Consider the following 24,784-nt stretch of genomic DNA (forward strand, 5'->3'; position numbering starts at 1 on the left):
GACTAAGACAAAGTTTACCTTCTCATTAAAATGAATTTCCACAAACTTTCCAAACCGACTGCTGTTGTTGTTCCTGACCGTCTTTGCATTTCCAAAAGCTTCAAGCAAGGGATTGGCTGCATGGAACACACATATTTCAAACATTGATTTTGTATCATATGCAAAAATCAAACACTACTGTACAAGACAACCAGTTCTTTGGAGAACCTACCTTCAACAATCCTCTCATCTATATCTTGACATGTTCCATAAGATGTGGTTAAATACCTGAAATTAAACAGATACAGTATCAAGAAATGATGACATTAATGACAAAACTGGTCCAATAAAACATAAAACATATTTACTAACCATCAACATTACTGAGCACTGCAACATTCAACTATTCAAAAGTTTGGTAAGATTTTTTATTGTTTTTGAAAGAAGTATCTTACGCTCAACAAGGATGCATTTATTTGATCAAAATACAGCATACAAAAAAACCCCAAAAAACATAATATTCTGTTAAATTACCATTTAAAATAATGGTATTCAATTTGAATATATTTTAAAATGTAATTTATTCCTGTGATGGCAAAGCTGAATTTTCAGCATTATTACTTCAATCTTCAGTGTCACATGATCCTTCAGAAATCATTTGATTATGATGATTTGCTCAAGTCATATTTCTTGTAACATTATTACATCAGTGGAAAATTTATCATCAGAAATTTATTCAGGATACTTTCCCATTTTTTTCAAGATGTGGCAAAACATGTGAAATAATCACCATATTAAGTCACCACAATGAATATTACAATGGGTCTTTATGATTTTGAGCAGTTTCACAAAAATAAATGCTAAATATATTTTCATATAAAAAAAAAAATCTCAATTCACCACTGGAAGGTGTGTGTGAATGAATGAATGAATGAATGAATGAATGAATTTGGACCCTTGTACAGTATACATATATGACATTTTTAACTGAAGTGTTTTCATCATTCCATAAATAGACAGAGTTATCACACCTGAGAACAAACTTTGTGTTTTCTGTTTTTCCAGCACCAGATTCACCGGACACAATGATGGACTGACTCATCTTCAGAACCTTCATGTCTCTGTAGGCTTTATCCGCTGAGACAGAGAGAGAGAGACAGACGTTTGTCAAAATCACTGTCAATACTGTAGTTACCTTAAAAAAAATCTACAAAAATAAAGACTTTGTGCTTAGAATTAAATCCTCAAGTGTCCTATTAGACAGACATTCATATGTCCACTCACCAATAGCGTAGACATGAGGGGGAAGTGTCCCCAAAGAGCGTCTCTGATAGCTCTTAATGGACTCTGGGGAGTAGAGTTTCGGGATGTCGAAATACGGGTTCACAGCAATCAGGATGTTAGCCACAAAAGTCTAAAATAAAACAAACAGGGTCCGAGAACATTTGAAATGTTCATTGTTGGGTGTGTGCTTTTGTATTTGCAGTTTTACATATTTTGGGCAAACAGGAAGTCCCAACCAATAGTTGACAAGTCGGACGGCTCAGACGAAGAGCAATGTTTTAACCGCTCTCATTCAAAGCCTCAGACTTTCAGGTTAGCCACTCCATGCGGAGCACCGCTACCTCACAGGACCTAATTAAGTGCATTGGGCAACTTGATAGCGTCTGGCCAGGATTAGCTGGGTCATCTGAGACGTGCAGTCGCACTAGGGCAGGGCCTGTGCAGTCTCCTGACAGCCTTGTGCGCTGTGCTGATGAGCGTGCGCTGACAGCTGGACCGGCGTCTCTCAGATGAGAGGCTAATAAGGGCCGTTGGAGCACGACAATAACATGCCCATCAGCTCTGTACCTGCAGGCATGCTTGCCAATGAGATCTGTGGGGTTTAGCATGAACCTGGAAGCCCTGCACTGCCCTGAGGTGACTGTTAAGCAAAACATGTGAATGCATCATTTATTTGCATAAATGGCCCAAATCTGTTGAAATTTAAAATGTAGTTTCATTAGAAGAGGCTTTAAAGGGGACCTATTATGCCCCTTTTCACAAGATGTAAAATAAGTCTCTGATGTCCTCAGAGTGTGTATGTGAAGTTTTAGCTCAAAATACCCAACAGAATTTTATTTACAGCACGTTTAAATCATCATTTTTTGGGTCTGTGAAAAACCCACTGTTTTAGTGCTTCTCCTTTAATGCTAATGAGCTGCTGGTTCACGGCACGGGGGCGGAGCCTAAGCAGCCGCGATCAGAGCCAGAACAAGGAAGATGATGATAATAAAACAGACAGTCACAGTAATGGTGTTCATTTCGACCATAAAAATGCCTACAGTCAGAGAATATATGCAGTATGGAGTTGGAACAGGTAAAGTTTAGTTTAATTACGATTATAACCTATTTGGCATTGCTTGTATACACTATTAATGCAAGCCTGCTGTAGGACTGTCTGACGATCTGAATTGTCTGAATGATGACACAAAATATACTGATGAGTTTAATAAAGTTTACTGTATGTCACACAAAAGATGAAGCATCAGTTTTTCTTCAGAAAATCACTGTTAGAGCTGAGTAAACAGTATAAGAAGTGCATAAGTAAATTTCTGTAGAGTTGAGGGAGCATTTTCTTTGAAAACAAAATGAATCCACCTCGTCTTCAGTGGCTGGCAGATTTCAAGAGTATATAGAGGAAGCTATGTGAATGAATACATGCAGCTACAACACCTTCAACGCTTGGGAGATGCTTTGACGCGTCTCGTGAGTGCATTGCTGCAGCAATGGCTGATGTGTACAACTCGCAGTGAACTCGATCAGGGCGGGCCTAAGTTATAACGGCAGTGTCAGTCAACACTCGTGGGCGGGGCCTGTGGCTTTAGTGATGTCACTAAAGCCACATTCTGAAAACAGGTCGTTTGGAGAGACTGCTTATGATTTATGGGGATTAAAAAAAAAGGAGTGAGTGGATTTTTATCACTGTAGGGTGGTTGTGTACACACACTGCCAACACACATTTATGTCCAAACACCATACAAAAGTGAATTTTGCATAATAGGTCCCCTTTAATTAATCAGAGAATCAATTTGTTATACATATTTAAACGTGATGTGTGTAATTTAGTGCAAGTAGTGGTGCTTTAAAAACATAAATCTATTCTGTTCATTTGAGCATCCCATTTGAGCATACATTGGCTTAAACTTAATGGTGCGATTTTTTTCCATTCATTTTCCCCATAGTGATTTCAAAAAAAGACTTTGATAAAGAGTTATAAGCTATTGTCCCAAACCAGTCAACCATGTAGAAATGTTTTTTTTACTGCAAATTTTTGTTAATGTGACCGCACCTTAAGTCTGTACAATTGGACCATGCTTATGTTATCCACTGGCCAAGTAATTGTGTACTTGCGTAGTTTTGGCATTGGAAAAGGCATAGAAATTATGAAAAACAAGAATTCAGAACAAGCATTTGACTTACATAGATCAAGTCTTTGCTGTAACGGACACGGATGTTGTTTAGAAGAGTGGCCTCATTCAAATACATAAGAGAACCTGGAAGCCAAGTAAATATGAGCATATCAATGAACATCATAAGCTTAAGTATTTAACGTGATACTATTGGCCCCAAAGAAGTTATATACTTACAGTTGTCTTCAACGTGTTTGTTTACATCATCCTCAGCAGGAAAAACTTGACTGATGGGAGCCAGGAACGTCTGTAAAGTCAAAATGAGCATCATCAACTTTGTGACCTCTGGCCAGATGAAAAAACTGGCCAAACAATAACAGGCTACATTCACTATTTATCCATATTAATAAAAGTCCATATATTTACAACCACACAGAAGATTAATGAGACAAAAAATAAGTAGATGATGGCAGCCGTTTGTTCTCTCACTACTGAGTCTATCTGGTTACTTTCACTGAGGTGTGAAGCTATAAACACTCAAGGTCTTCATACATTACGACTGCACAAATGACACTGAAGAGAGGTGCTAGGTCAGCCATGATTGATTGTGTCTAATGGCAGCCATAATGCGGAGAAGAAACAGTAAAGTCATGTTAATGTGAAAGGTGAGAACATAAGCTGCGAAATCCATTACATGACACATTATAAGACACCCAAAACTGCCCATCACATCGGTGCATTATTCAGAGCGAGATGAGACAAGCTGACCTTTCCCAGAAAACCCATCTCGTCCATGCTGACGTTCCTGCTTTACGTTATTCCTCCACTCCCTCATATTTATATAAGCCATTTACATTAGAACCTCACTGGACAGATATTATCTGCCTCAATGTCATCAACAACCGCTTTGACCTAAAAACATTCACAAACTTGATACTGTATATTCTAATGGGAACTTTTCACACATTGTTTACCATTTGTTAATAAAAGCTAATGGATCAATGACAAATCAGAGAGTCAATTATAAGGAAAAAATTTAAATCTATAGTTTAAAAAACACAGTTTTTATACTGTCATTATCAAAGACAAATCAGAGAGTCAATGATAAGGAAAAAATGTAAATCTATAGCTTAAAAATCAATAGTTTTTACACTGTTTGTATTCATGTTGGTTTCGAAAAATACCTTTTTCAAGAAAAGTTAAAAAAAATTGAAAGTCATTTGGTGGAATCATCAAGTAAAAAATATAACAGTATTTTTAACTGTTACAGTATAATAGTAACAGTAACAGTATAACATATTTTCCATTCTGTAATCATTATTTAACATACACACACACGTGTGTGTGTGTGTGTGTGTGTGTGTGTGTGTGTGTGTGTGTGAGTGTGAGTGTGTGTGTGTGTGTGTACCTACTTAACTATATTTTGGGGACAAATTTGTACCCAGAAGTGACCAAAACCTGCCAAAAACCTCCAATTAGGGACGTTTGGGGAAAACTAGTATAAAATAAAGTAATTAAAGGTTTTTAAAAATGTAAAAATGCAGAAAGTTTTGTGTGATGGATGGGTTTAGGATTAGGGTTAGTGTAAGGGGAGATAATATACAGTTAGTACAGTATAAAAACCATTACGTCTATGGAATGTCCCCATTTAGATAGCTAAGTAAACGTGTGTGTGTGTGTGTGTGTGTGTGTGTGTGTGTGTGTGTGTGTGTGTGTGTGTGTGTGTGTGTGTAGGTTTTCTAATCTTCTGGTAAATTTTTCGGAAATATCCCCCTCTACACACACAGTGCCCCCATCTCTAAGGGAGTGTGTAAGTAGTTGAGACACAGGTGGATTTTTTTCCTTCTAATGAATATACCCCGAGTGTAATGTGATCCGCACACCTGCAGCAGGTAGAGCTTATTACTTATTCAAAGCCCCTGCAAGTGACACCCTTACGTGGCACAGCACTATTCCACATACACATGTTCTCACATTTTACCTATTGCTCAGATACCTGGAGGCCTTTTATACACATCATGAAGTTAATCATGCGTGGGGTGGGAAGGATTCACATCAGCAGAAACACTGATCACATGATCGCCCTGAGGTACGCTGGGCTCAGCCGAGGATCATCACAGGTGCTTAGCAACTAATTTTTCCTTCGTATCAACATATGAGGCTTGATAACATGGCACAAAAACAATAGCTGCCACCTGCTTGGTCACCGGTTAAATGCTCACAGGATAAATTTCAAGGGCAGCAAAGCTGACATCTTACCTTTCCTCTCTGATTGAGAGGTTCTATAGTGAGTGCATCCGCACCAATGTCCACTATCATGCCCAGCTGGAACCCGTCGGCTGGGTGGGGCGCCCACACAGGCTTCCCATCCTCCATTGCACCCCACAACTACACCGCAGCTCTGGAAGACACACACAGGGTTAAGATTAAACACTGACTCGGCTGACAGCATGCAAAGCTTGTTCAACTGAAACGTAATTGTGTTTGGTTTAACACAAACCATGTGACTGTAAACAAAATGTCTTTAAGATTGCAGCAGGTGGAAGCCAACAAGGTCATCTCAAGTATAGATGATTGTAATGAAAATAACAAAACAACTTGTTACATTAGCCACTTCAAAGTCTTGATATGCATAATGTACAAAGCAAACTGAATCTACAACTCAGAAGAAAATGTGAGTGGTGCTTTCCCACGCACAGCTCAGTTCCAGACATTAGAGTATGATTGCATTTTGAGTCGCATTTTGCCTCCAAGTAGCAGTCGCATGGAACTGTCAAATTGGTCCTGAAGCTGCCGTTACTCTCCACTTATTCACCATTAAATAAATGAATAATGAGTTTATCCTACAGCAAAAATATATATTGATTTCTCGATTTTAATTGATTCCTCTTTTGGTGAACGGATATCGATTCTTAAATCCAAAGTATCGATCTTTTGGTCTATGCTGTTTTCAGTTGGTGAATGAATGAAACTTTGTAATGTGCCTCCATTTTGATATGAAACAAAGTCTTTCAAATTCTATCATTTTTATTATGAAATTCAAACCATAAATACCATTTTGCTTGCTTTTCTCTTCTAATTATAGTGGTTTGTGAACATAGCTGCTTTAATAACAAATAATATACCATTATACCAAATTATAACCAACAGATTGTAAACACAATGTAAATAAGAGATTCATTGTACAATTAAGACAAGGTCAATTGAGTTTTCACGAGAGTGCGATTCAGTGAGCTTGCACTACAGACAGCCTTAGTGTTTCTAAAGGTAGGGCTCGTCTCTTGCTTTCTGTTTATTAACCACTCACAATCTGAACACAAGTTTAGTTTTCATGCTGCTAAGCACACTGCAAAGTTTCTAGATTGACAACCGTATTTAAATGCGTGATTGAATCGGAAACTGCTGTGATTGACAGGACAAAACAAAACGGGACATAATTTTTTAAAGTCCAAATAATGTATAGTTCTATAGCTATTATTATCAGAGTTTGTGAGCAGAGTGTAGCGGGAGCGGATCAGTGAATGAGAGGTTGCACAGCTATACCACACCATGTTACAGAACAGTAAGGCTATTGCAAACAGAATAAATTATACTGTACTACTACATAGAAATTTCATGTCGCCGCGTTATAAGCGGACTTTGCTTTTTTGATGAGCGTGAGTGGTACATGAGTGGAGCGTTCGCACAGGTCGTGAGCATGTGCATAGAGCAGAATATTGAGCGTCTCACACGTGATAACGGCAAGAGTGAGATGGGCGCTGAATACTGGAGGATTGTAAAAAGAATTGATTTGATTATGATAATTTGATCAAATGAAGCAAACATGCCGTAGTTTGGGCTCATTTAACTTCGAATGGCGATAATGTTAATTGCAAACATTGCTAAAACAGCAGTTATTGTTGGCTGTAGAGTTTCATATCTTGTCACAGTGAATGCTGAATGCATGTAAATGGTAGCCTATCATGGTGCTCATAGTTGCATTGTATTTTAAAACACAAGTGCAATGTTTGCAATTAACATCATCACCATTAGTAAAATGTAAAAGTAAAATGAAGTAAAATGATCCCGTATTTCTACGTGAATATTAGGACACGAGTAAAGTACAAAGCTTTGTTCACGATATAAATAATTGGTCAGAAGGCAAATGTCACATCGTTGCCATGGTAACATTTGGATCCATGCCGAATGAGAGAGGTACGTGAGCCTTAACGAGGCTTTATGTTCTGTTTTGCAGGTTGGTCACTCGAATTTTCCACGAATTTAACAATATTTTGTGAGGTATTACACTGGATATGGAATCTCTTGTTTCTTTTCCCAAAAATCCCCACCGTCACATTCCATATTTTTGCTTATTTTCTTTGGAATGTTTAATTTCTTCCTTTCATTCACTTTTAATCCATATTTTTGCATCTTTACTGTGGCACCTTTTTACTTGCTAAAACAAAAGATGGCATTGGTTCCCTAACCTAACCTAACCTAATAATTTTATAGAAATATCTCATGGCTTTCTCTCGCCACATTTAATTGTAACACAGTTTGTGCTTATTAGGCAAAGCAAGGCACGTCAAGTTTATACGGTATCCTGGACATGACATGCTGGGGGAAAATGAAAGATAATGTGGCCACGAATTAAGAATCCGTTCCCACATATTTAATTTCCTCACTTTAGTTAAAGCATGGCCACGTTGTACTAATTTGTTGCTTAGTTTTAATTTACAGATTAAAGGGAACAAATTAATTAAACATGTACCGAAATAATAAGTTGTAGGAACGAATTAACAAGTTGTAGAAAAATATTTTTTTATATCTATTTTTCAGCATGTCGTGTGCAAGGCTCTGTACTAGTACAATGCATTTGACATGCGCTGGTAATTCAGTTCCGCATTCCCCGTAGTGCAACATCTAAAAGGAAGATAGCCTATAATTCACTTTTCTGACCATTTACAAACAGTTTCAGTTGCTTTGGAATAACGGGCGAAAACATGAAGATATGAGATAATAGATGCTCTGTCCTGCTCGTGTCCCAAAGCCCGATAGATAATGAAATAATTATCTTTGTGGGGAAATATAATTAAACTTGACTTGGTTGCTAAATTGTTAGTGTTCAGTGTGGCTACTTCTAGGCCATTTTGAGTAGGCTAGTTGTTTACAGGCCTTCATCAAAAGAGCCCATGCTTAAGCCTCAATATAAGTGCTTAGACTTGGTCACTTCATACATTTTTACTGATCAGACTAATTACCAAGTGTACTCCCTCCAAGATGCATACGAGAAGGATAGCTTTCGGGTCAGATTACATCAGCATACGGAAGTCTGAGCCCCACAATCATCACATGAGCCAAATGGGGGTCGCCTTTTTAAATCATCTGCCAGTTGAAAATCATACAGTTTGCTCAAATCCATTAGTCTGAAGTATGAATATTAATTGTGATCCTTGGCTTAGCAAACACCACTATGGTCTAACATTATTATGAAAGGTAAAAATGTGCTCTTTTATGCCACTTAATGATGTTTTGGAAAATTAGGCCATTTTCATGCAAATGTGTAATCTACTGTAGTTCAAGGACTGTGTCTTCTCTACAGCAGTTCTGTTGAGGTATTTTAGTCTCCTGGCCTGTCACTCCATGTTTTTTTCAATGATCTTGTTATTCCTCTCAGGTATGGGCTTATCCTGTTATAGTGGATTTAAGCTACTGCTATTTGAGCCATCTTTATCTGCACAGACTCTCCTCTTGAGAGAACAGCTGGCGGCCCTATCTGATCACTCTTTGATCCTACAATAAACCATAGACTTCTTACACTGTTCAATATAATTCCCTTTTTAAAATTTATCTGAAGCACTGTATGACAATCCAAAGATCCATGAGATCCACTGCGTGCCGCAGACTGCATGACCTGTAACTGAACTGCTGTCAAAGTCTACAAAAGTAATAATGGTTAATCACAAGAGCGTTATTATACCTGCCAAGAGAACAGCACTGAGTTCACGTCAAAGACGTCTGGTGTGTGAGTGAGGTAGGACGTGATAACTTGAGGTTTGGTGCAGAGCAACGTTTCCTATTCTCTGGCCTGGTCCCAAGAGTTCCCCATGGCACAATTATCAATTGTCAAGCACGCTAACTAACCTCATTATATGCTCAGTACTGTATGTGCCAATCACTCGAGTCTCACTTGAGTCTTTTGAAAGGAACAAAGACTTCAGAACAAGGCATTGGCATATGCTTCAGGTCTAAAGCATTGCTCATCAGAAAACTATCTGGCACATTACATCTTTCTGAAAGCTTTGTTCTGTGTTGAATCGGTCTTGGGAAAATCAGATGTTTGATACGTGCTAAAAACATAATGATCTGTTCGTTAAGCATCTTTGTAATGTATGCCTTTGTAACGTGTACTCATAAGGTGAACATATTTATGGAGTAGAAGTTAGAACTGGCTCTAAACCTTCTGGACAATAAATTTCCTTATTGACTTTTCCATGACTTTCACTGCTCATAATGGATAAAGAGTTTTAAAAAAAATAACGAACAAATTGTTTATGGAGACTGAACTCATAAAGATTTTTTTTTTTTTTTTTTTGGATTGACCATAAATGCGTAGATATTGTTTTTCTTCATGACCTTTTAAGATCATTTCAATTTCCAAGACCTTCTCAATTCTAGAAATCACAAGAACAATAAAAATTTAAAGGAATAAAATAATTTATAAAACATACTAATTAAAAATAATGATCCTGTGAAAACTAAAGTAAATAACTAATATATATACACACACACACATAGTACTTAAGCACATTGGTGTCTTCACCAAGAAAAAAAGTTTTTTAAACCAGTTATTTATATATTTTGCTGCAGTGTGCCAGTAGGTAATATCGGTTTACATTTCCAAACATTCCTTTTGCCATTAACTGTAATAATCTGGTAAGATTTTTGTATGCACAAGGAGTCTGACAACAACCAGTATGTTCCACACAGAGATCTGATCTCAACATTATCAAATCCACCTGGGATTACATGAAGAAACAAGAAGAAACTGAGACAGACTAAATCCAGAAGAACGTCTCCAACACACTTGAAGAAACCTTCCTGCAAAGCTGCCTGAAAAACTGTGCAAGTAACCGAGGACAAAAGCTATTTTAAACGCAAAGGGTGACGTTGCCAGTTCTTCTGGATTTAGTCTATTCATGTAATCCCAGATGGACTCGACGATGGTGAGATCAGATCTCCGTGTGGAGCATACCGGCTGGTGTCAGACTAAATACTAACGTGCCTATTTTGCACAGCATTGTATGTATGTGTGTGTGTGTGTATATATATATAGATATTATTTTTAATGTTGCCATCTCATCAGGTTGATTTCTCAATCTCATTGTTACACCAAATCCATTCTAATCCATCTAAATCATGACATTAACACTAACATGCTACTTATCAGATGTGACCCTAATATGACCTATGCAATAGAAAAGGGAAATTTGACCATATTCAAAGACAAGATGAGTCCAAAGTTAATGTGGCACAATGCCCTTCACTTTGATTTTCCAGGATTTAAATAGGATTACGAGCAGGCAACTATATGTACAGTATTATGGTTCCCACAGTTAGTCATTTTAGCTAGCAGATCATAATGTAAACAGAATGGTTCCAGAAAAGGAAGTAACATGAAAAAAAAAAAAAAAAATCTGATAAGCTACACCTGTACAATTTATCCGGAAGAACTGTGAGCAACCAGTAAATATTACAGATCTTTTAACGGTTCATTTCAGTTGTTTTTTTATTTTATCTTTAGATTAATCTTTATCATCATTTCTTCTATCTGTTTAAATATTCTTATAATGTTTAATTCATTTAATGTTATGACATTCAATCCAATTAATCATAATATGCTGGCACATTTCATTTTGATGAAACCTTTATAATTATGTGTCACAACAATGATGACACTGCATTAGGGATGCAATAAAAACATTTTATAGTTATATTCTGTGCAAAATTCTATATTTTATGAAAGAGAGGAAGGCTTTGTTGAAAATGCCTGAGACACTGAAACAAATGATATGGAGATGAAAGAGAAAATGAACTTAGGACCTCGGCACTAAAGTTGCTTAGCAACACGTAAATATGGGAGGCAATCTTTCTAGTGTGGTGCAAAAATAAATCCATGCAACAGCATGCAAAACTCCTTTTTTTTAATAAAATAAAATAAAATAAAATAAAATAAAATAAAATAAAATAAAATAAAATTAAATTAAATTTCCCCTGATAATTAACTCGTATCTTTGGAAAATTCAAGGCATACTTGGCAATCCTGCCTGAGATACAGTCACTTCCACAACAATCAACAGATCCAAAATAACAACAAAACTGTGAGAAACGCTCCACGTTATTGTGATAGTCGACAAAAGACATTTCTTTTCCCACATTTTTGGCTCATCGCTTTTTCAGCGAGATGTTCATAGAGAGATGAGTAATTGCACATAATTACATGCATGCTGATGGCAGCAGTACAGACGTTGTCATTGGAGATGGTTCAGGGTGAAAGGGTTGTGTGAGTTTCCTGTACCACACATTTTTAAACCCCCTCCTTCCTCTGTTCTTGCTCTCTTTATAGCCCCGAGGATATGGAAAACAGGATGCAAAGAGGCCAGAGTCGTTGTGACTTCCAAAGGCAACATTTTACTGCGTTTTTGCTGGGTTATAAATATTCAAATGACTGTTCAAATACAAAAAAAAAAAAACTTAATCAAGCCAAATGTTATCAGTTAGTAAGCAAGCTTCCAGTTGGTAGATAAAACTAACATGATTTCCACACATTAAAATCCTGATTTTGAAAATTAGTTCAAATACAATTTCCATAATCACGTGTTCTCTGCAGGGAAGGTTGGATATTTTTGCATTGTACAAAGACATGATGATATTTATAGAAATACAGAGCAGCTGAGAGTGATTGAGCGTTTTTTGTCCTATCCGGGTCATTCTATAAAACAGGTAAAATTTTATATAAAAATCTAAATCGTAAAAAAAATATTTAAAAATGAACATGCTAGCTTTTATTGCAATATATATGTGTATATTAGTTTTGTTAAAATATGTATAAAAGATGTATGTGTTTTTAATGTTAATCAAACAACAAAAGACGAAGAAAAAAAATCACTCACCGCTCTTGACTGAATACATTTTTTAACTTTATTAAGGACTAATTAAGGATATTTAATTTATACAGTGAAGAATATGCAGTGTTATTTTACATTTGCTTACTTTATTAAATTTCTGTACCTGAAAACTACTATTAGGCCTACTGTAAAAACCTGAAAAGCATTGTTTATTACATTAATTTGTATCTGTTATATTGTATTTATTTGTGCTTTTGCTTGTAATTTGATTATTTGTTCTTATTTTATTATTGACTATTTACTTGTCTTTAATACTGTTTTAAATGTATAGTAAGGTCATTTTAGCTGTCGTATTGAAATTGGAATAGATAAAATGTTCACTGGTATCTAAAATTACTGCCTGTTATATATATTATATATATTAGCACATAGTAAAAGCTTTTCATTTAAATCAGTGTTCACACACATTTAGTGGAAAGACCTGTGAGAGATTATAAAGGTGGAACCATTCTGTTTAACCAGGGCAGTTGCGCATGCGCAGACACCGCAGTTTACAGTCACCTAATAGTGTTCGAAGCATCCATCATTCATTTGATTGAAACACAAATAAATAACGTTAACTTGGCCCATGATTTCCACGACTTCAAAACACAAAATATAAACTCTTTAACAATGCATTCAACTAGTCGAGTTTCCATGACATAAAGCCTTTAACTTGCTCATTTTCTAACTTTGGTCACACACTTAACTTATCAAAACAAAGCAACACTCTCGGTGGAAAAACTAAATAATATCACTGAAAAACAACCACGAGCAAAACTATGAATAAATATAACTATAAAGCATGTAACTGATACACAAGAAGCTTTATGAAGCGCAATAACAGTAAACTGCCCGTTACTATACAAAAGTCACAATTAAAATCCCGTGTTTTAAACAGAATTTAGCTTGTTACTAAATTAAATGACATGCGAAATTAACCTGCCGATTCACCGGACTAATAATATGGACACATTCATTAGCAGCATGCTAGCTCGCTAATGGAAAGCAATTAAACTTACTGTAACACCAAACAACAAACCTAACGTATATCTGCTCTAAATAAAAGCCACAGAATAAATAAAGTGATTAAAGTCACTCACATTACGTGTAAATCCGGTAATAGCAGCTGTCTTTGTGGACAGAGAAGAGACAGACTGTCCCGTTTAGCGGTGACAGATTCCCTTGATGTCAAATATTCCCTTTTCCAAAGCCGCTGTCCTTCCTCTCAGTAGTGTGTCCGGCTTCAGACTGAAGTCCACAGGAATAACAGCGACCTCAGTGGTGACACAGTAGCGGTGACTGCTTGACACAGGCTGTGTCTCAAAACACAGGGAACTGCACATCTATACAGCTTTTGTGAGCGCCATACAGTAAGCGCGTGCAGCGTTTTGGCCATTACAGGCGCGCGCAACAACATGCACCTCATAGGCTCGCGCAGAAGCAACTTTAGGAATTACCCTGAAGCCCCAAAATGCTGCCTAGGTAGACAACTCACTAGGCTTCTGGAACACAGCCTCTACATGTATCAATCTAACGACCTGACTTTTAACCCTTAACACATGGTCAACAGTTTGCTTACAATAAGAGTAATGCAGAATGTTAGGCTATACAAGAATTATTATGACTATAATTTATATTATAGGCTATATTATATTGTATTATATTATATTATGTATAGCCTATATCAATGTTTATGCCTAGTTGTAATATAATCGATTTTTTTCCCCAAGTCATTTTTCTCTTTTTATGTTCTATCAGTTCACAAATCGTGTTGCTTGAAAAAAAAAACAAAAAAAAAAAAACATCACATGGGTCTGAAAAAAGCAACAACACAAAATAAAAAAATAAAAAAATCTCTACATGCTCTTTACTATATTATAATCTAAATAGATAACTCGCTTTCCTAGAGGAGAATACTCACAAACAGGGACCAGGTCTTCTAATTTCAAACCAATATTATCAAGCCTCAACTTTGTAAATGGTAAAATAATATTCTAAGAAGAAATCCCACTTCATTGTTGAAAAAAGCTTTATTGAAGATCAAAAAGAGTCATCTGAGGGATGAAGAGAAAGTCAAGAGCTTCCTACTGGATTGTCATGGTTACTAAAAGGTGTGCAACTGATACAAACTGGAGACTCATTAATATTTGAAGGGCTTGTAATTCAAAACTTATAGAAGTATTCCTAAGTTGAAATCTAATCCGTCATTGAAAGCAGACTTTGTGTTTGTAAATCTAATTAGGACACACGATATCTCACTACGTGGCGCTGTATCAAATTTCCGAGCAAAACCACTATGAGAAAAACAGTTTTAAAGACTTAGACCATGGTGAAATGTTGCTAAGGGAGTTTAATAGCCTGCAGTGTCTCACATAATCATAAAGCATTATATCTGATATTAAACATCAGCTCCTACAGAAACAACTAAACATTTCAAAAGAGGTTGAAACAGGAGTATTACAGTTATGTCATCTGGTAAGCCTGAAGAATCATTAATTAGATTTAATGCCACACTGACTTTTGCATTTCCCAGGAGTATTGCAGAGATAAAAACAATCGTACAAGGTGCGCCAGAGCACATATGCCAGTAACACAACAGAGGCGAACAACAGCTTGATTTCCACTGCATGTGGACACTGTGACTCTCAACATTTAACAAATTATATGAATGCTTCATAAAAATAACGAGCCTATAAGCCTCGTGAGGAAGATTGCTTGAATTCAGTCCATTTCTGGAAATGGCACTGTTAATTTATAGGGTAAACATACCAAAAAATCTGAATAATTAACCAGAAGTTGTACACAAATTCCACAGTGAACTATTAAAATTGTTAATTAAAGCTTAAATAAAGTAAAATACCAAAACGAAAACAGCAATAAACAGATATTTAAAAACATTTTTAAGTTGAACTAAAAATTACTAAAACTCAAATCAATTTAAATTAAAGCTAAATAGAAATAAATATATAAACACAAACTAATACAAATTATAAAAGCATAAGAATTAAAATATAAAATTAAAAGCTAATTCAAAATATTTGTATACTATTATAGTAAAAATGCTTTTTATTATATAAAAAAAATATTTAAATAATAAATATCTAAATAATAGTAAAATAACACTAATATATATATATACATTGTGCCACATTAACTTTGGACTCATCTTGTCTTTGAGTTTGTTCAAATTTCCCTTTTCCATTGCATACAGTAGTTCATATTAGGGTCACATCTGATAAGTAGCATGTTAGTGTTACTCTGTGTTGATGTCATGATTTAAATATATATACAGTGCAATGCATAAGTGAATACACCCATGCTAAAGTCGACTAAAAAGAGGAATAAAAAATCATATTTTGGAAATTGAACTTAATGCCTTAATTTAAAAAATTAGGAAAAATCCAACCTTTAAGGACACCAATTTTCTTTGTGAATGAATAATGTATCGTAAATAAATAAATGTTCTTCCTTAAAATACATGGTGCATAAATGAGTACACCCCTATGTTAAATTCCCATAGAGGCAGGCAGATTTTTATTTTTAAGTATTTTTAAAAAAAAAAATTTAAGGATACTATGCATCCTGATAAAGTTCCCTTGGCCTTTGGAATTAAAATAGCCCCACATCATCACATAGCCTTCACCATACCTAGAGATTGGCATGGGGTACTTTCCATAAGATCATCTCTCAATGCAAATCAAACCAGCTATTAGGCTAACTGAAATAAAATCATGCCAATCTCTAGGTATGGTGAAGGCTATGTGATGATGTGGGGCTATTTTAATTCCAAAGGCCAAGGGAACTTTATCAGGATGCATAGTATCCTAAAAAAAAATAATAAAAAAATACTTAAAAATAAAAATCTGCCTGCCTCTATGGGAATTTAACATAGGGGTGTACTCACTTATGCACCATGTATTTTAAGGAAGAACATTTATTTATTTACGATACATTATTCATTCACAAAGAAAATTGGTGTCCTTAAAGGTTGGATTTTTCCTATTTTTTTAAATTAAGGCATTAAGTTCAATTTCCAAAATATGATTTTTTATTCCTCTTTTTAGTCAACTTTAGCATGGGTGTATTCACTTATGCATTGCACTGTATATATATATATATATATATATATACCACTTTTTTTTTTGGCTGTATAGTATACTAATTATTATTATTAATGATTATTATATTTCTTTTGTTGAATATTTTTCAGAGCCCACTCTGTGTGACTGGATATTAATTTATTATTAAACATGAATACTATTAAAAATCAAAAAAAAAAAAAAAAAAAAAAAGAATGAAAAAAAAAGAATCTAACAACAAATTCCCTATTTGGGTTTGCCCTCCTTATACCCTCAGTGGAAACCAATCCCTTAAAAACAGTTCAGCTTAAATTACAACTCATTCCATATGCTGCTGGCCTGCTGGCAGATGGGTAATTCCACAAAGCACTGAAGTAATAACTGAGCGCCGAGTGAACGATCCACTCAAAGAGTCTCATTAGCTCTAACACTTCAGAATTAACAGAGATAAAGGAAGTTTCTCATATGGAGAACACAGCAGGGATGCAATCTCGAGGGGGGGGGGGGGTCGTCACAGGTGGTCGTTTTCAAGGTTTCAGAGTTAATCTAATGATACAAGCCACAGTATGAGGCATTTCTTTCAAACTGAGAATTTAATGAACTTTCTGGTCCTACAGATCCAGTTTATTTTGTACTGTAGTTCTCAAACGCGCAACATTGTGCACATTAACCCTTTGAAGGACTGTTACTACTTCAGACATCAATATTCGGATTGGTCAGCCAATATTTACTTTTTTTTTGCATTTGCATTTGCATTTGGTTCCCCCAATATTATAGTCTGAAGTAAACAGGGATCAGATGTTACATTATGGTCCAAAAATCCTTGCCCAGGGTGGAACGCAGAAATACATCAAGCATTTCATTTTGAGTATTGGGAGGCAGACGCTCATCTGTCTTGATTGTGCAGGATGCCAATCTGACCATCTGTGTGAACAGCCAGAAATTCTGCCGTCCAGCAGAGACAGAAGCAAATTAAATGAGTTTAGAATATGCATAAGCCATTGTGGCAAGCAGGGTGGGGCCGAGAGCTGCGAGAACAGCACAAGGCCGGTGGCGTGATTGATAATGAGCGTTGTATCTCTCACGGAGGAACTACGCAAGAATTAAAGGTGGAGTGACGACAGTGAAGGACAAGAGAAGACCTGGATTTACGTTGTTTTGTTTATGTGTGCGGCTGTCGTCCATGAGGGGCTGACGTTTTTACTTTCATTTTGGAATTAAAGTATGTGAAACGTTCCCTTATCAACATACCTTGCTACAGCCATGTTCTTGGGAAAATATTTATTCTTTCATTTTGTGTGTACTTAGATTTTGAAATAGAACTGGGTCCTTCTTTTCTTATTGCTGTGGCATTGATGTGACTTTCAATCTTTAAAAAAAAAAAAAAAAGACTTTTTCTATTTGAATATGCAGACAACTACGAGTACAATTTCCCTGAATAATTTACAGGATCGCTGTGCGTTTGAACATCTCAACCAGCACAATAAAGCAACGCTAACCCAACCAACGTCGTGAGTTTGTAAAGGGACTAATCGTTTGACCAGCCAATGGCAGAAGGAAAGAGTGTTGTTTTTTTTGCAATTTCATTTAGAAATTGTAATGCACTCTTCAGGTTTAAAGGGATAGTTCACCCCCAATATCCTCAAGTTGTTCCAAACCTCTATGAATTTCTTTCTTTTGCTGAACACAAAAGAAGATATTTTGAAGAGTATGGGTAACCACTAACCAAACAGTTGATGGACCTCATTGACTTCCATAGCAACTTCCAAAAAAATAAAAATAAATAAAAAACACTATGGAAGTCAATTGAGTCCATCAACATTCTTCAAAATATCTTCACTTGTGTTCAGCAGGAGAAAAGGGTTGGAACAATTGGAACATCTGTAAATGATGACAGAATATTAATTTTAGGGTGAATTATCAAGGCAAGACACTACAGGTGAATAGATTAAAAATGAATAGATAGCACCATAGCTTCCCCAGTTGATGAATCCCAGTACATTAAGACAATTGTTTTGTATTACAAATGATCTGAAATGTTATGCTGAAATATGAAAATTATGCATTGACATTAAATATGCACCAATTTGCATTAATTTCCAGAACAGAAATCAAAACATTAGATAAAGTTTAGAATTCTTCTTTCATTTTGTTGACATATTTAAGTTTTTTACAGAAGGGATTTTGGATATCTCTTATTATCTTTTATTAAAAATTAAAATGTTATATAAATCAATCGAATTAAATACTGATAAAAAAAAACCTTCTGTAAAAACCTTAAGATATAGATGGGAATAAAACTTTGAAAAACTGCCTTTGAAGATATGCATTATAATTTAAATCTACAAATGCAAAAAGATCAAATGTAATAAAATTAACACTTAAATGTGTATTTTGGATGTTTTCTCCCCACTAGTCTGAAAGAAGAAGAATATAAATTATAGCCCAAAATCTTAAAACTTACCATTGCCTGAAAAAACAATGGGATTTTTTCACAACAAAAGAACAAAACAAAACCTCAAATGTAGATTCAGCAACAGGTCCTTTTATTTTGATTCTATTTACACACATTATTTTATTGAATTTCAAGAACAAATCATCCATTTCCAAAGCAAATAACTTAATCATTTTAATATTATTTATTTAAAGCAGCAATTTTCTTTTGTACATTTCCTTACAGGAAATTTCCTATAGGAAGAGGTTGAGATTGTAGTAACATGAAATGGTCTGTAGGAAGCGTGACCTTAAAAAAAAAAAAAAAAAACTTAAGCTGTTTGCTGTCTGTTTAGTCTGAGAATGAGCTGTTTGATTTGCACCCTCTTCCTCTTCACTGTCCTCCGTGAAAACCAGCTATTCAGGTCCATGTTGTTATGGAAAGTTTGTGGTGGGTCCTAAAAAATGAGTAAGAACAGTATTTTTAAATAGAGAAAAAAAAAAAAAAAAAAAACATTTTCACGCTAACATCTAGAAAGAAACAGATGCTCATAAGTGAAAATACCTTGAGGAAGCTCTCTACATACTGTAGGACGTAGATGCCACAGTCTGTAAAGTTATCCTGCTGTGGGACGAGGGGACTCCATCCTTTCATCGCTTCCTTTCCAAAACTCTGCTGAGAGCCCATTTTGACCTTCCACTCCTCTTGTAAGTATCTTGGATATACAGTGGTTATAATATAATAAGTGGCTAGAATGGCAATAGTGTCTTGTATTCAATTATCATAAACATTTTTTTTTTGTGTGATGTATTAAACATTTTATTGTGCATTCTGCCATTTTAAATATGCTCCCCAGGAAAATTTAACTAGCTGGATAACATGGATGAGGTGATAACATGGATGAGGTTTGGTCGGTTTAGATTTCCATTTTTATGTCAGCGGCGAGTCCTTGGAATTGATTTAAACAAATGATTCTTTCTAGTAGGCCTATTCAAAATGCCTCCAATGAGATTTGAATGTGGTCCAGTGCAGGAAAGATTCGGCTTTCTAAGCTGCCAAACACTCTCTTGAGGAAAACAGCTTTTTGTCTCACAGGAAACGGTCGTTAATTAGTGACATTTGCTGCCTAATGCAGAATACAGAAGCACCAGAGAAAATGTGAGCTCGCTATTAGCGGACAGGTGCAAAAATAAATCGACCACTTGAAACAGAATAAGATAATTACTCTTGGAGTATCTGCACCACTGATGATCTTCCACTGCAAGTGAGGGAGTCCATGATGAGAATGCATGGCCTACAAACACAGACAGACAGACAGCCAGTCAGTCAGTGACCGTGTACAATGAAGCATTTCATCAACTAAAAGAAGTCTTACTGCCATCTAGTGATAGGTAAAGAGAACATTGTTTTAAGGGCATCTGAGGGAGAGGAAATGTCTTTGACTTACTGTTTAGAGACACTGTTAAGGACAGATCTGTTCTTGACAGCCTGCAAATCAGAAAAGGTTATCAGTGTTTACTGATTTGTTAGAGCAATAAAGAGATTAATTCACATTACCTGATCATCATCCTCAGCCTCAACATCTGAAAGGAAGCAGACACTCTGCTCCAAGTCGTCTATGGGGGACAAATAGCCATAATGAGACATAGTTATCACAGAAAATTATTTTCACTCATTCCTCAGAAGGTAATGAAAGTATACTGTTAAAAAGTTTGGGTCAGTAATATTTTTTTTGTTTATTTATTTTCAAGACATTAATGCTTTTCTTCAGCAAGGATGCATTAAATTTATCAAAAGCGACAGTGAAGACATTTACCATGTTAGAAAATATTTCTATTTTAAATAAATGCTGTTCTTTGGAACTTTCTATTCAACAAAGAATCCTGAAAGAAAGTGTATCAATGTTTCCACAAAAATATTAAGCAGCACAACTTATTCCAACATTGATAATCATAAGAAATGGTTTTCTTGAGCAGCAAATCGGCATATCAGTCTGATTTCTGAAGGATCATGTGACACTGAAGTCTGGAGTAATGATGCTGAAAATTCAGCTTTGCCATAACAGGAAAAAATTACTACATTCATATAGAAAGCAGTCATTTTAAATTGTAATATTTCACAATATTACAGTTTTTGCTGTATTTTTGATAAAAAATAAAATGCAGCCAATGTGAGCATAACAGAATTAAAAAACATTTTAAAAATATTACTGACCCCAAATCTTTGGAATGGTAGTCTACGTGGTCCCAGGTAACAATAAAAAAGCTTTACTAAATAATTTATGCATTTCGGTTTTTAAACCCTCCAGAACGCTGGTCCTGGATCTTTTTTTATTTTTTACTTTTTTTATTACTTTGGTAATAATTATGCCTCTCATGCTCTCAATACATTTTAACTTGTATTAAGTACTTGTAGCTATACTTTCAAAACAGCATTTAGCATTTATCTTAGCCTTGACCCGTAGACTTGCATCATTCCTGTGTTTTTACATACTAAGTAAAAAAATTAAAAATTCACCAAAATAACACATAGCTTTACTTGTATTGAAACGGTGCTGCAAGTTGTTACAAAATCAGTGACCAAAAAAAGTGTTACTCAGCTCTATATCATGGAACAGTTAGAATTTCCATATTCTTTCACTCAAAAGACCAACAGCAAAATAAGAGATAACAGATTTTTTCCCTTTACCTACACTACCATTTTGAACTGGCACCACGTCGGTATTCTAAATTACCTATGGATTGACTCCAACTGGAGAGCTGCTTTGAGGATTTTGGAGAGTAGAAGAGGGACATGGGATTGGGGGGAGATTGATCGAAAAGATACTCCACAGAATGCCTTCGCCCATTGAGGCGAAGATCACTGGTCTGTGAAATCTTGCCAGGAAAACAGATGACAGCCAGGTACCAGTGAGCCCTTAGGAGACATTGCAAAGGAAGAGATGCTCTTTTATTTTACCTAACTTACACAACCTAAACATCTGCAAGGACATTTTAAAAAGATCACCAGGGATGCAGGATGTGCAGTTTTGTGAAGAGACTTACATTTGATTAATCGGGACAAATATGAAGTCCTTCTCAAAAAGGTTGACATTCCTGGTCCACGTTTTCACCCGATTGTGCCGGCACTCCTGAATGCTGTGGTACGGTGCAGTGTTTACACCAATTATGATTAACTATTTTTACAAGACCGTATTCTATACATACGATAAACCTGTAGCTCCTGGAAGCCTTTTGGGATCCTCCTGAGTGAGATGATTGAAGAAGAATGAACTGAACACATGGCACTTGGTGGCACCCTCCTTTTCCTGCTGCTCGCAGACCAAATACCTGGCCAAAAACAAGATGTCATTACAGTGCCAATGGACTAGAGTAGATTTTACTTTGTAGTTTTACCACTTCAACCTTAGATAGAAGTCCAAGATAACATCGTTTAGGAATTCGCCTTCCTCAAGACAGTTGAGGTCCTCTTCTGTGATAGTTAGACCTCCTTTAGCTGGAGGAGGTGGGTACACAACCAGTCTGCAAAAAGATGGTGAAAAAAGTTATTCTAGATAAGAACAATCACAATAAATGATCATCTCAGCTTTGGCCAGTCAACTGACTTTTTGATTTCCTTTTTGGGCGATGAAGGGAGCTCTATCAAATCGTCTTCATCACTGTCTGAGACACTGAGGGTTGCAATTTCACATCGAGGGGCATCAGGGGAGGGCGGAAATGGCACCAAGGCCTGCTGAACGTTGAAAGAAAGAGCTAAACAACTGAAAAAGATGTTAAAGGCAGATTTATATTGCTCTATTGTGTGATTGGTGCTCAAAGATTTATATTTGATTGAATTGTGTTTATTTGACAGGAACAGGAAAGGGCTAAGTAAAAAGAAAGTAGAGGTAAAAGGAAATGGAAAGAGGAAAAATTTAAAGGGGAATTGAAAGGGGAATTAAAAAAGGACAATGAAAGAAGGAAAGGAAAGGAGCAAAAGTACAGAGAAAAGAAGTAAAAGAAAATGAATAATAAAGAAAGTGAAGAAATGAAAAGGAAACTGAAATGGAAGTAAAAGGACACAGAAATGGGAAGGGAAAGGAAAGGAACTGAAAATAGGAAAGGAAAATTCAAGGGGACATATCATGAAAATCTGACTTTTTCCATGCTTAAGTGCTATAATCGGGTCCCCAGTGCATCTACCAACCCAGAAAACATGAAAAGTGACAACCCAGTAACTTTGTTTTGGTAAGCCTTTCTCTGCAAGCATGTCAAAAAATAAGCCGATCAGATTTCACTTCTCTTCTGATGTAGGAAGGGGATCTTATTATAATATTACCTTCCCTTGTTTTATTGTGACAGCAGTCGTCCGTGAGGGGCTGCTGTCTTTACTTTTCGTTTTGTATTTGTATTGTTTTGGTATTAAAGTTCTTGAATGTTCGCCAGTTCCCGCCTCCTCCTTCCCATAACATTTGAACTGCGTTACACAGTTCTAACACAATGGCAAAAGTTCGAGCAAAGCATGCAAACTGTTCTGTCGTTGGCTGCACAGACCAGCAAAGAACACTATTTGACCAAAAAAATGTCACAGCTGTCTTATAAAAACCTCAGGGAACTGTGTCAACTTGTGTAAAAGTTAAACATAACGGTATGCAAGTCGATGAGATGAATCAAAGTAAAGTCAAATTTCATTTATCACGAGAGTGACAAATTCGCTTGAATATAATATATAATATTCGCTTGAAAGTCAAATTTCATTTATCACGAGAGTGACAAATTCGCTTGAATAGTCGCTTTTACTTTTCAATTTGACACCAATGGTGTCAAATCGAAAAGTAAAAGCGACTATTCAAGCGAATTTGTCATTGTACCATTTTGTTGTTGTGTTTTTCATTAAGATTAATTTGGCACTAATTTGAAAGCGATACTAAAATAAGCACGGGCGCACAGGCATTCATAACGGTGCGCGTCCACGGGTGCAGAGCGAGCATTTTCAGTTCATTCCTATGGTAGGAATTCATTGAAAACGCTCGCCCTGCTCTGAACCTTATGAATGCCCGTGCAGATGTGTGCATTTTAGTTTCGCTTTCAAATTAGCAATTTAAAAGCCCCCGCCGGTGATACCAGTATTACCACACTACGATTAACCGATGGGAAAATATCCTCACCGTCACATCCCTAGTATCCACTGACCATTCAGAAACATCCAGGTGCAGTCAAAAGTTGCAACCTCTTCCTGAGGCTCTCCATAAGGCTGCACTCCACCACACATAAAAACGGAGAGTTTTTGCTCACATCCAAAAAGGGGCAAATTTGACAAGCTATAATAAATGATCTGGCGGGTATTTTGAGTTGAAATTTTACAGACACATTCAGGGGACACCATAGATTTATATTACATCTTGTGAAAAGAGGCATAAAATGTCACCTTTAAAAGGAAAAGGGACATGGAAGTAAAAGAACACATAAATGGGAAGAGAAAGGAAAGGTAACTGAAAAAAGAAAGGGAAACAGAAATAAAAGGACAAGAAACAAGAAAGTAATAGGAAAAGTAAGTGGAAGTAAAGGGAAAGGGAAATGAAAAGAAACATTGAAGTAAAAAGACAAAGAAAGGGGAAGTAAAGAAAAAAGGAAAGGAGAAGTGAAAGTATAATGAAAGTGAGGTAAAAAAATGAAAGGGAGAGACAATGGAAGTACAAGAACAAGGGAAGAAAAAAGACAAAAGGCAAGGAAAAGAAAAGGAAAAGGGACTGAAAAAAGAAATGGAAGTAGA

At 35.9% G+C, this 24,784-nt stretch overlaps 2 protein-coding genes across 4 annotated transcripts in view; both read right to left on the reverse strand.

Annotated features, from left to right (window-relative positions):
• myo6b (myosin VIb) overlaps positions 1-13,770 on the reverse strand; it is a 52,430-nt gene extending 38,660 nt beyond the window's left edge. For all 3 annotated transcript variants that reach the window (XR_014603975.1, XM_084096907.1, XM_084096906.1), the window contains exons 1-8: positions 13,621-13,770; positions 5,631-5,772; positions 3,609-3,678; positions 3,442-3,515; positions 1,264-1,393; positions 1,011-1,116; positions 212-267; positions 19-116 (exon numbers count right to left, since the gene is read on the reverse strand). Coding sequence is in view for 2 of the 3 variants with exons in the window: in XM_084096907.1 (XP_083953033.1) it covers positions 19-116; positions 212-267; positions 1,011-1,116; positions 1,264-1,393; positions 3,442-3,515; positions 3,609-3,678; positions 5,631-5,747 (651 nt within the window). In the remaining variant the exon portion in view is untranslated. The remainder of the gene's footprint in view (positions 1-18; positions 117-211; positions 268-1,010; positions 1,117-1,263; positions 1,394-3,441; positions 3,516-3,608; positions 3,679-5,630; positions 5,773-13,620) is intronic.
• Positions 13,771-19,254: 5,484 nt separating this feature from the next.
• Positions 19,255-22,185, reverse strand: senp6b (SUMO specific peptidase 6b). The gene is made up of 7 exons (XM_084096002.1): positions 22,078-22,185; positions 21,768-21,949; positions 20,591-20,649; positions 20,481-20,521; positions 20,259-20,327; positions 19,598-19,748; positions 19,255-19,490 (listed from the first exon to the last, which is right to left on the reverse strand). Coding segments are annotated over exons 1-7 (630 nt in total). The 5' UTR covers positions 22,080-22,185; the 3' UTR covers positions 19,255-19,364.
• Positions 22,186-24,784: the final 2,599 nt, after the last annotated feature.

This window comes from Abramis brama (genome assembly GCF_963993115.1).
Source record: "Abramis brama genome assembly, chromosome: 21".
Lineage (NCBI taxonomy): Eukaryota > Metazoa > Chordata > Actinopteri > Cypriniformes > Leuciscidae > Abramis > Abramis brama.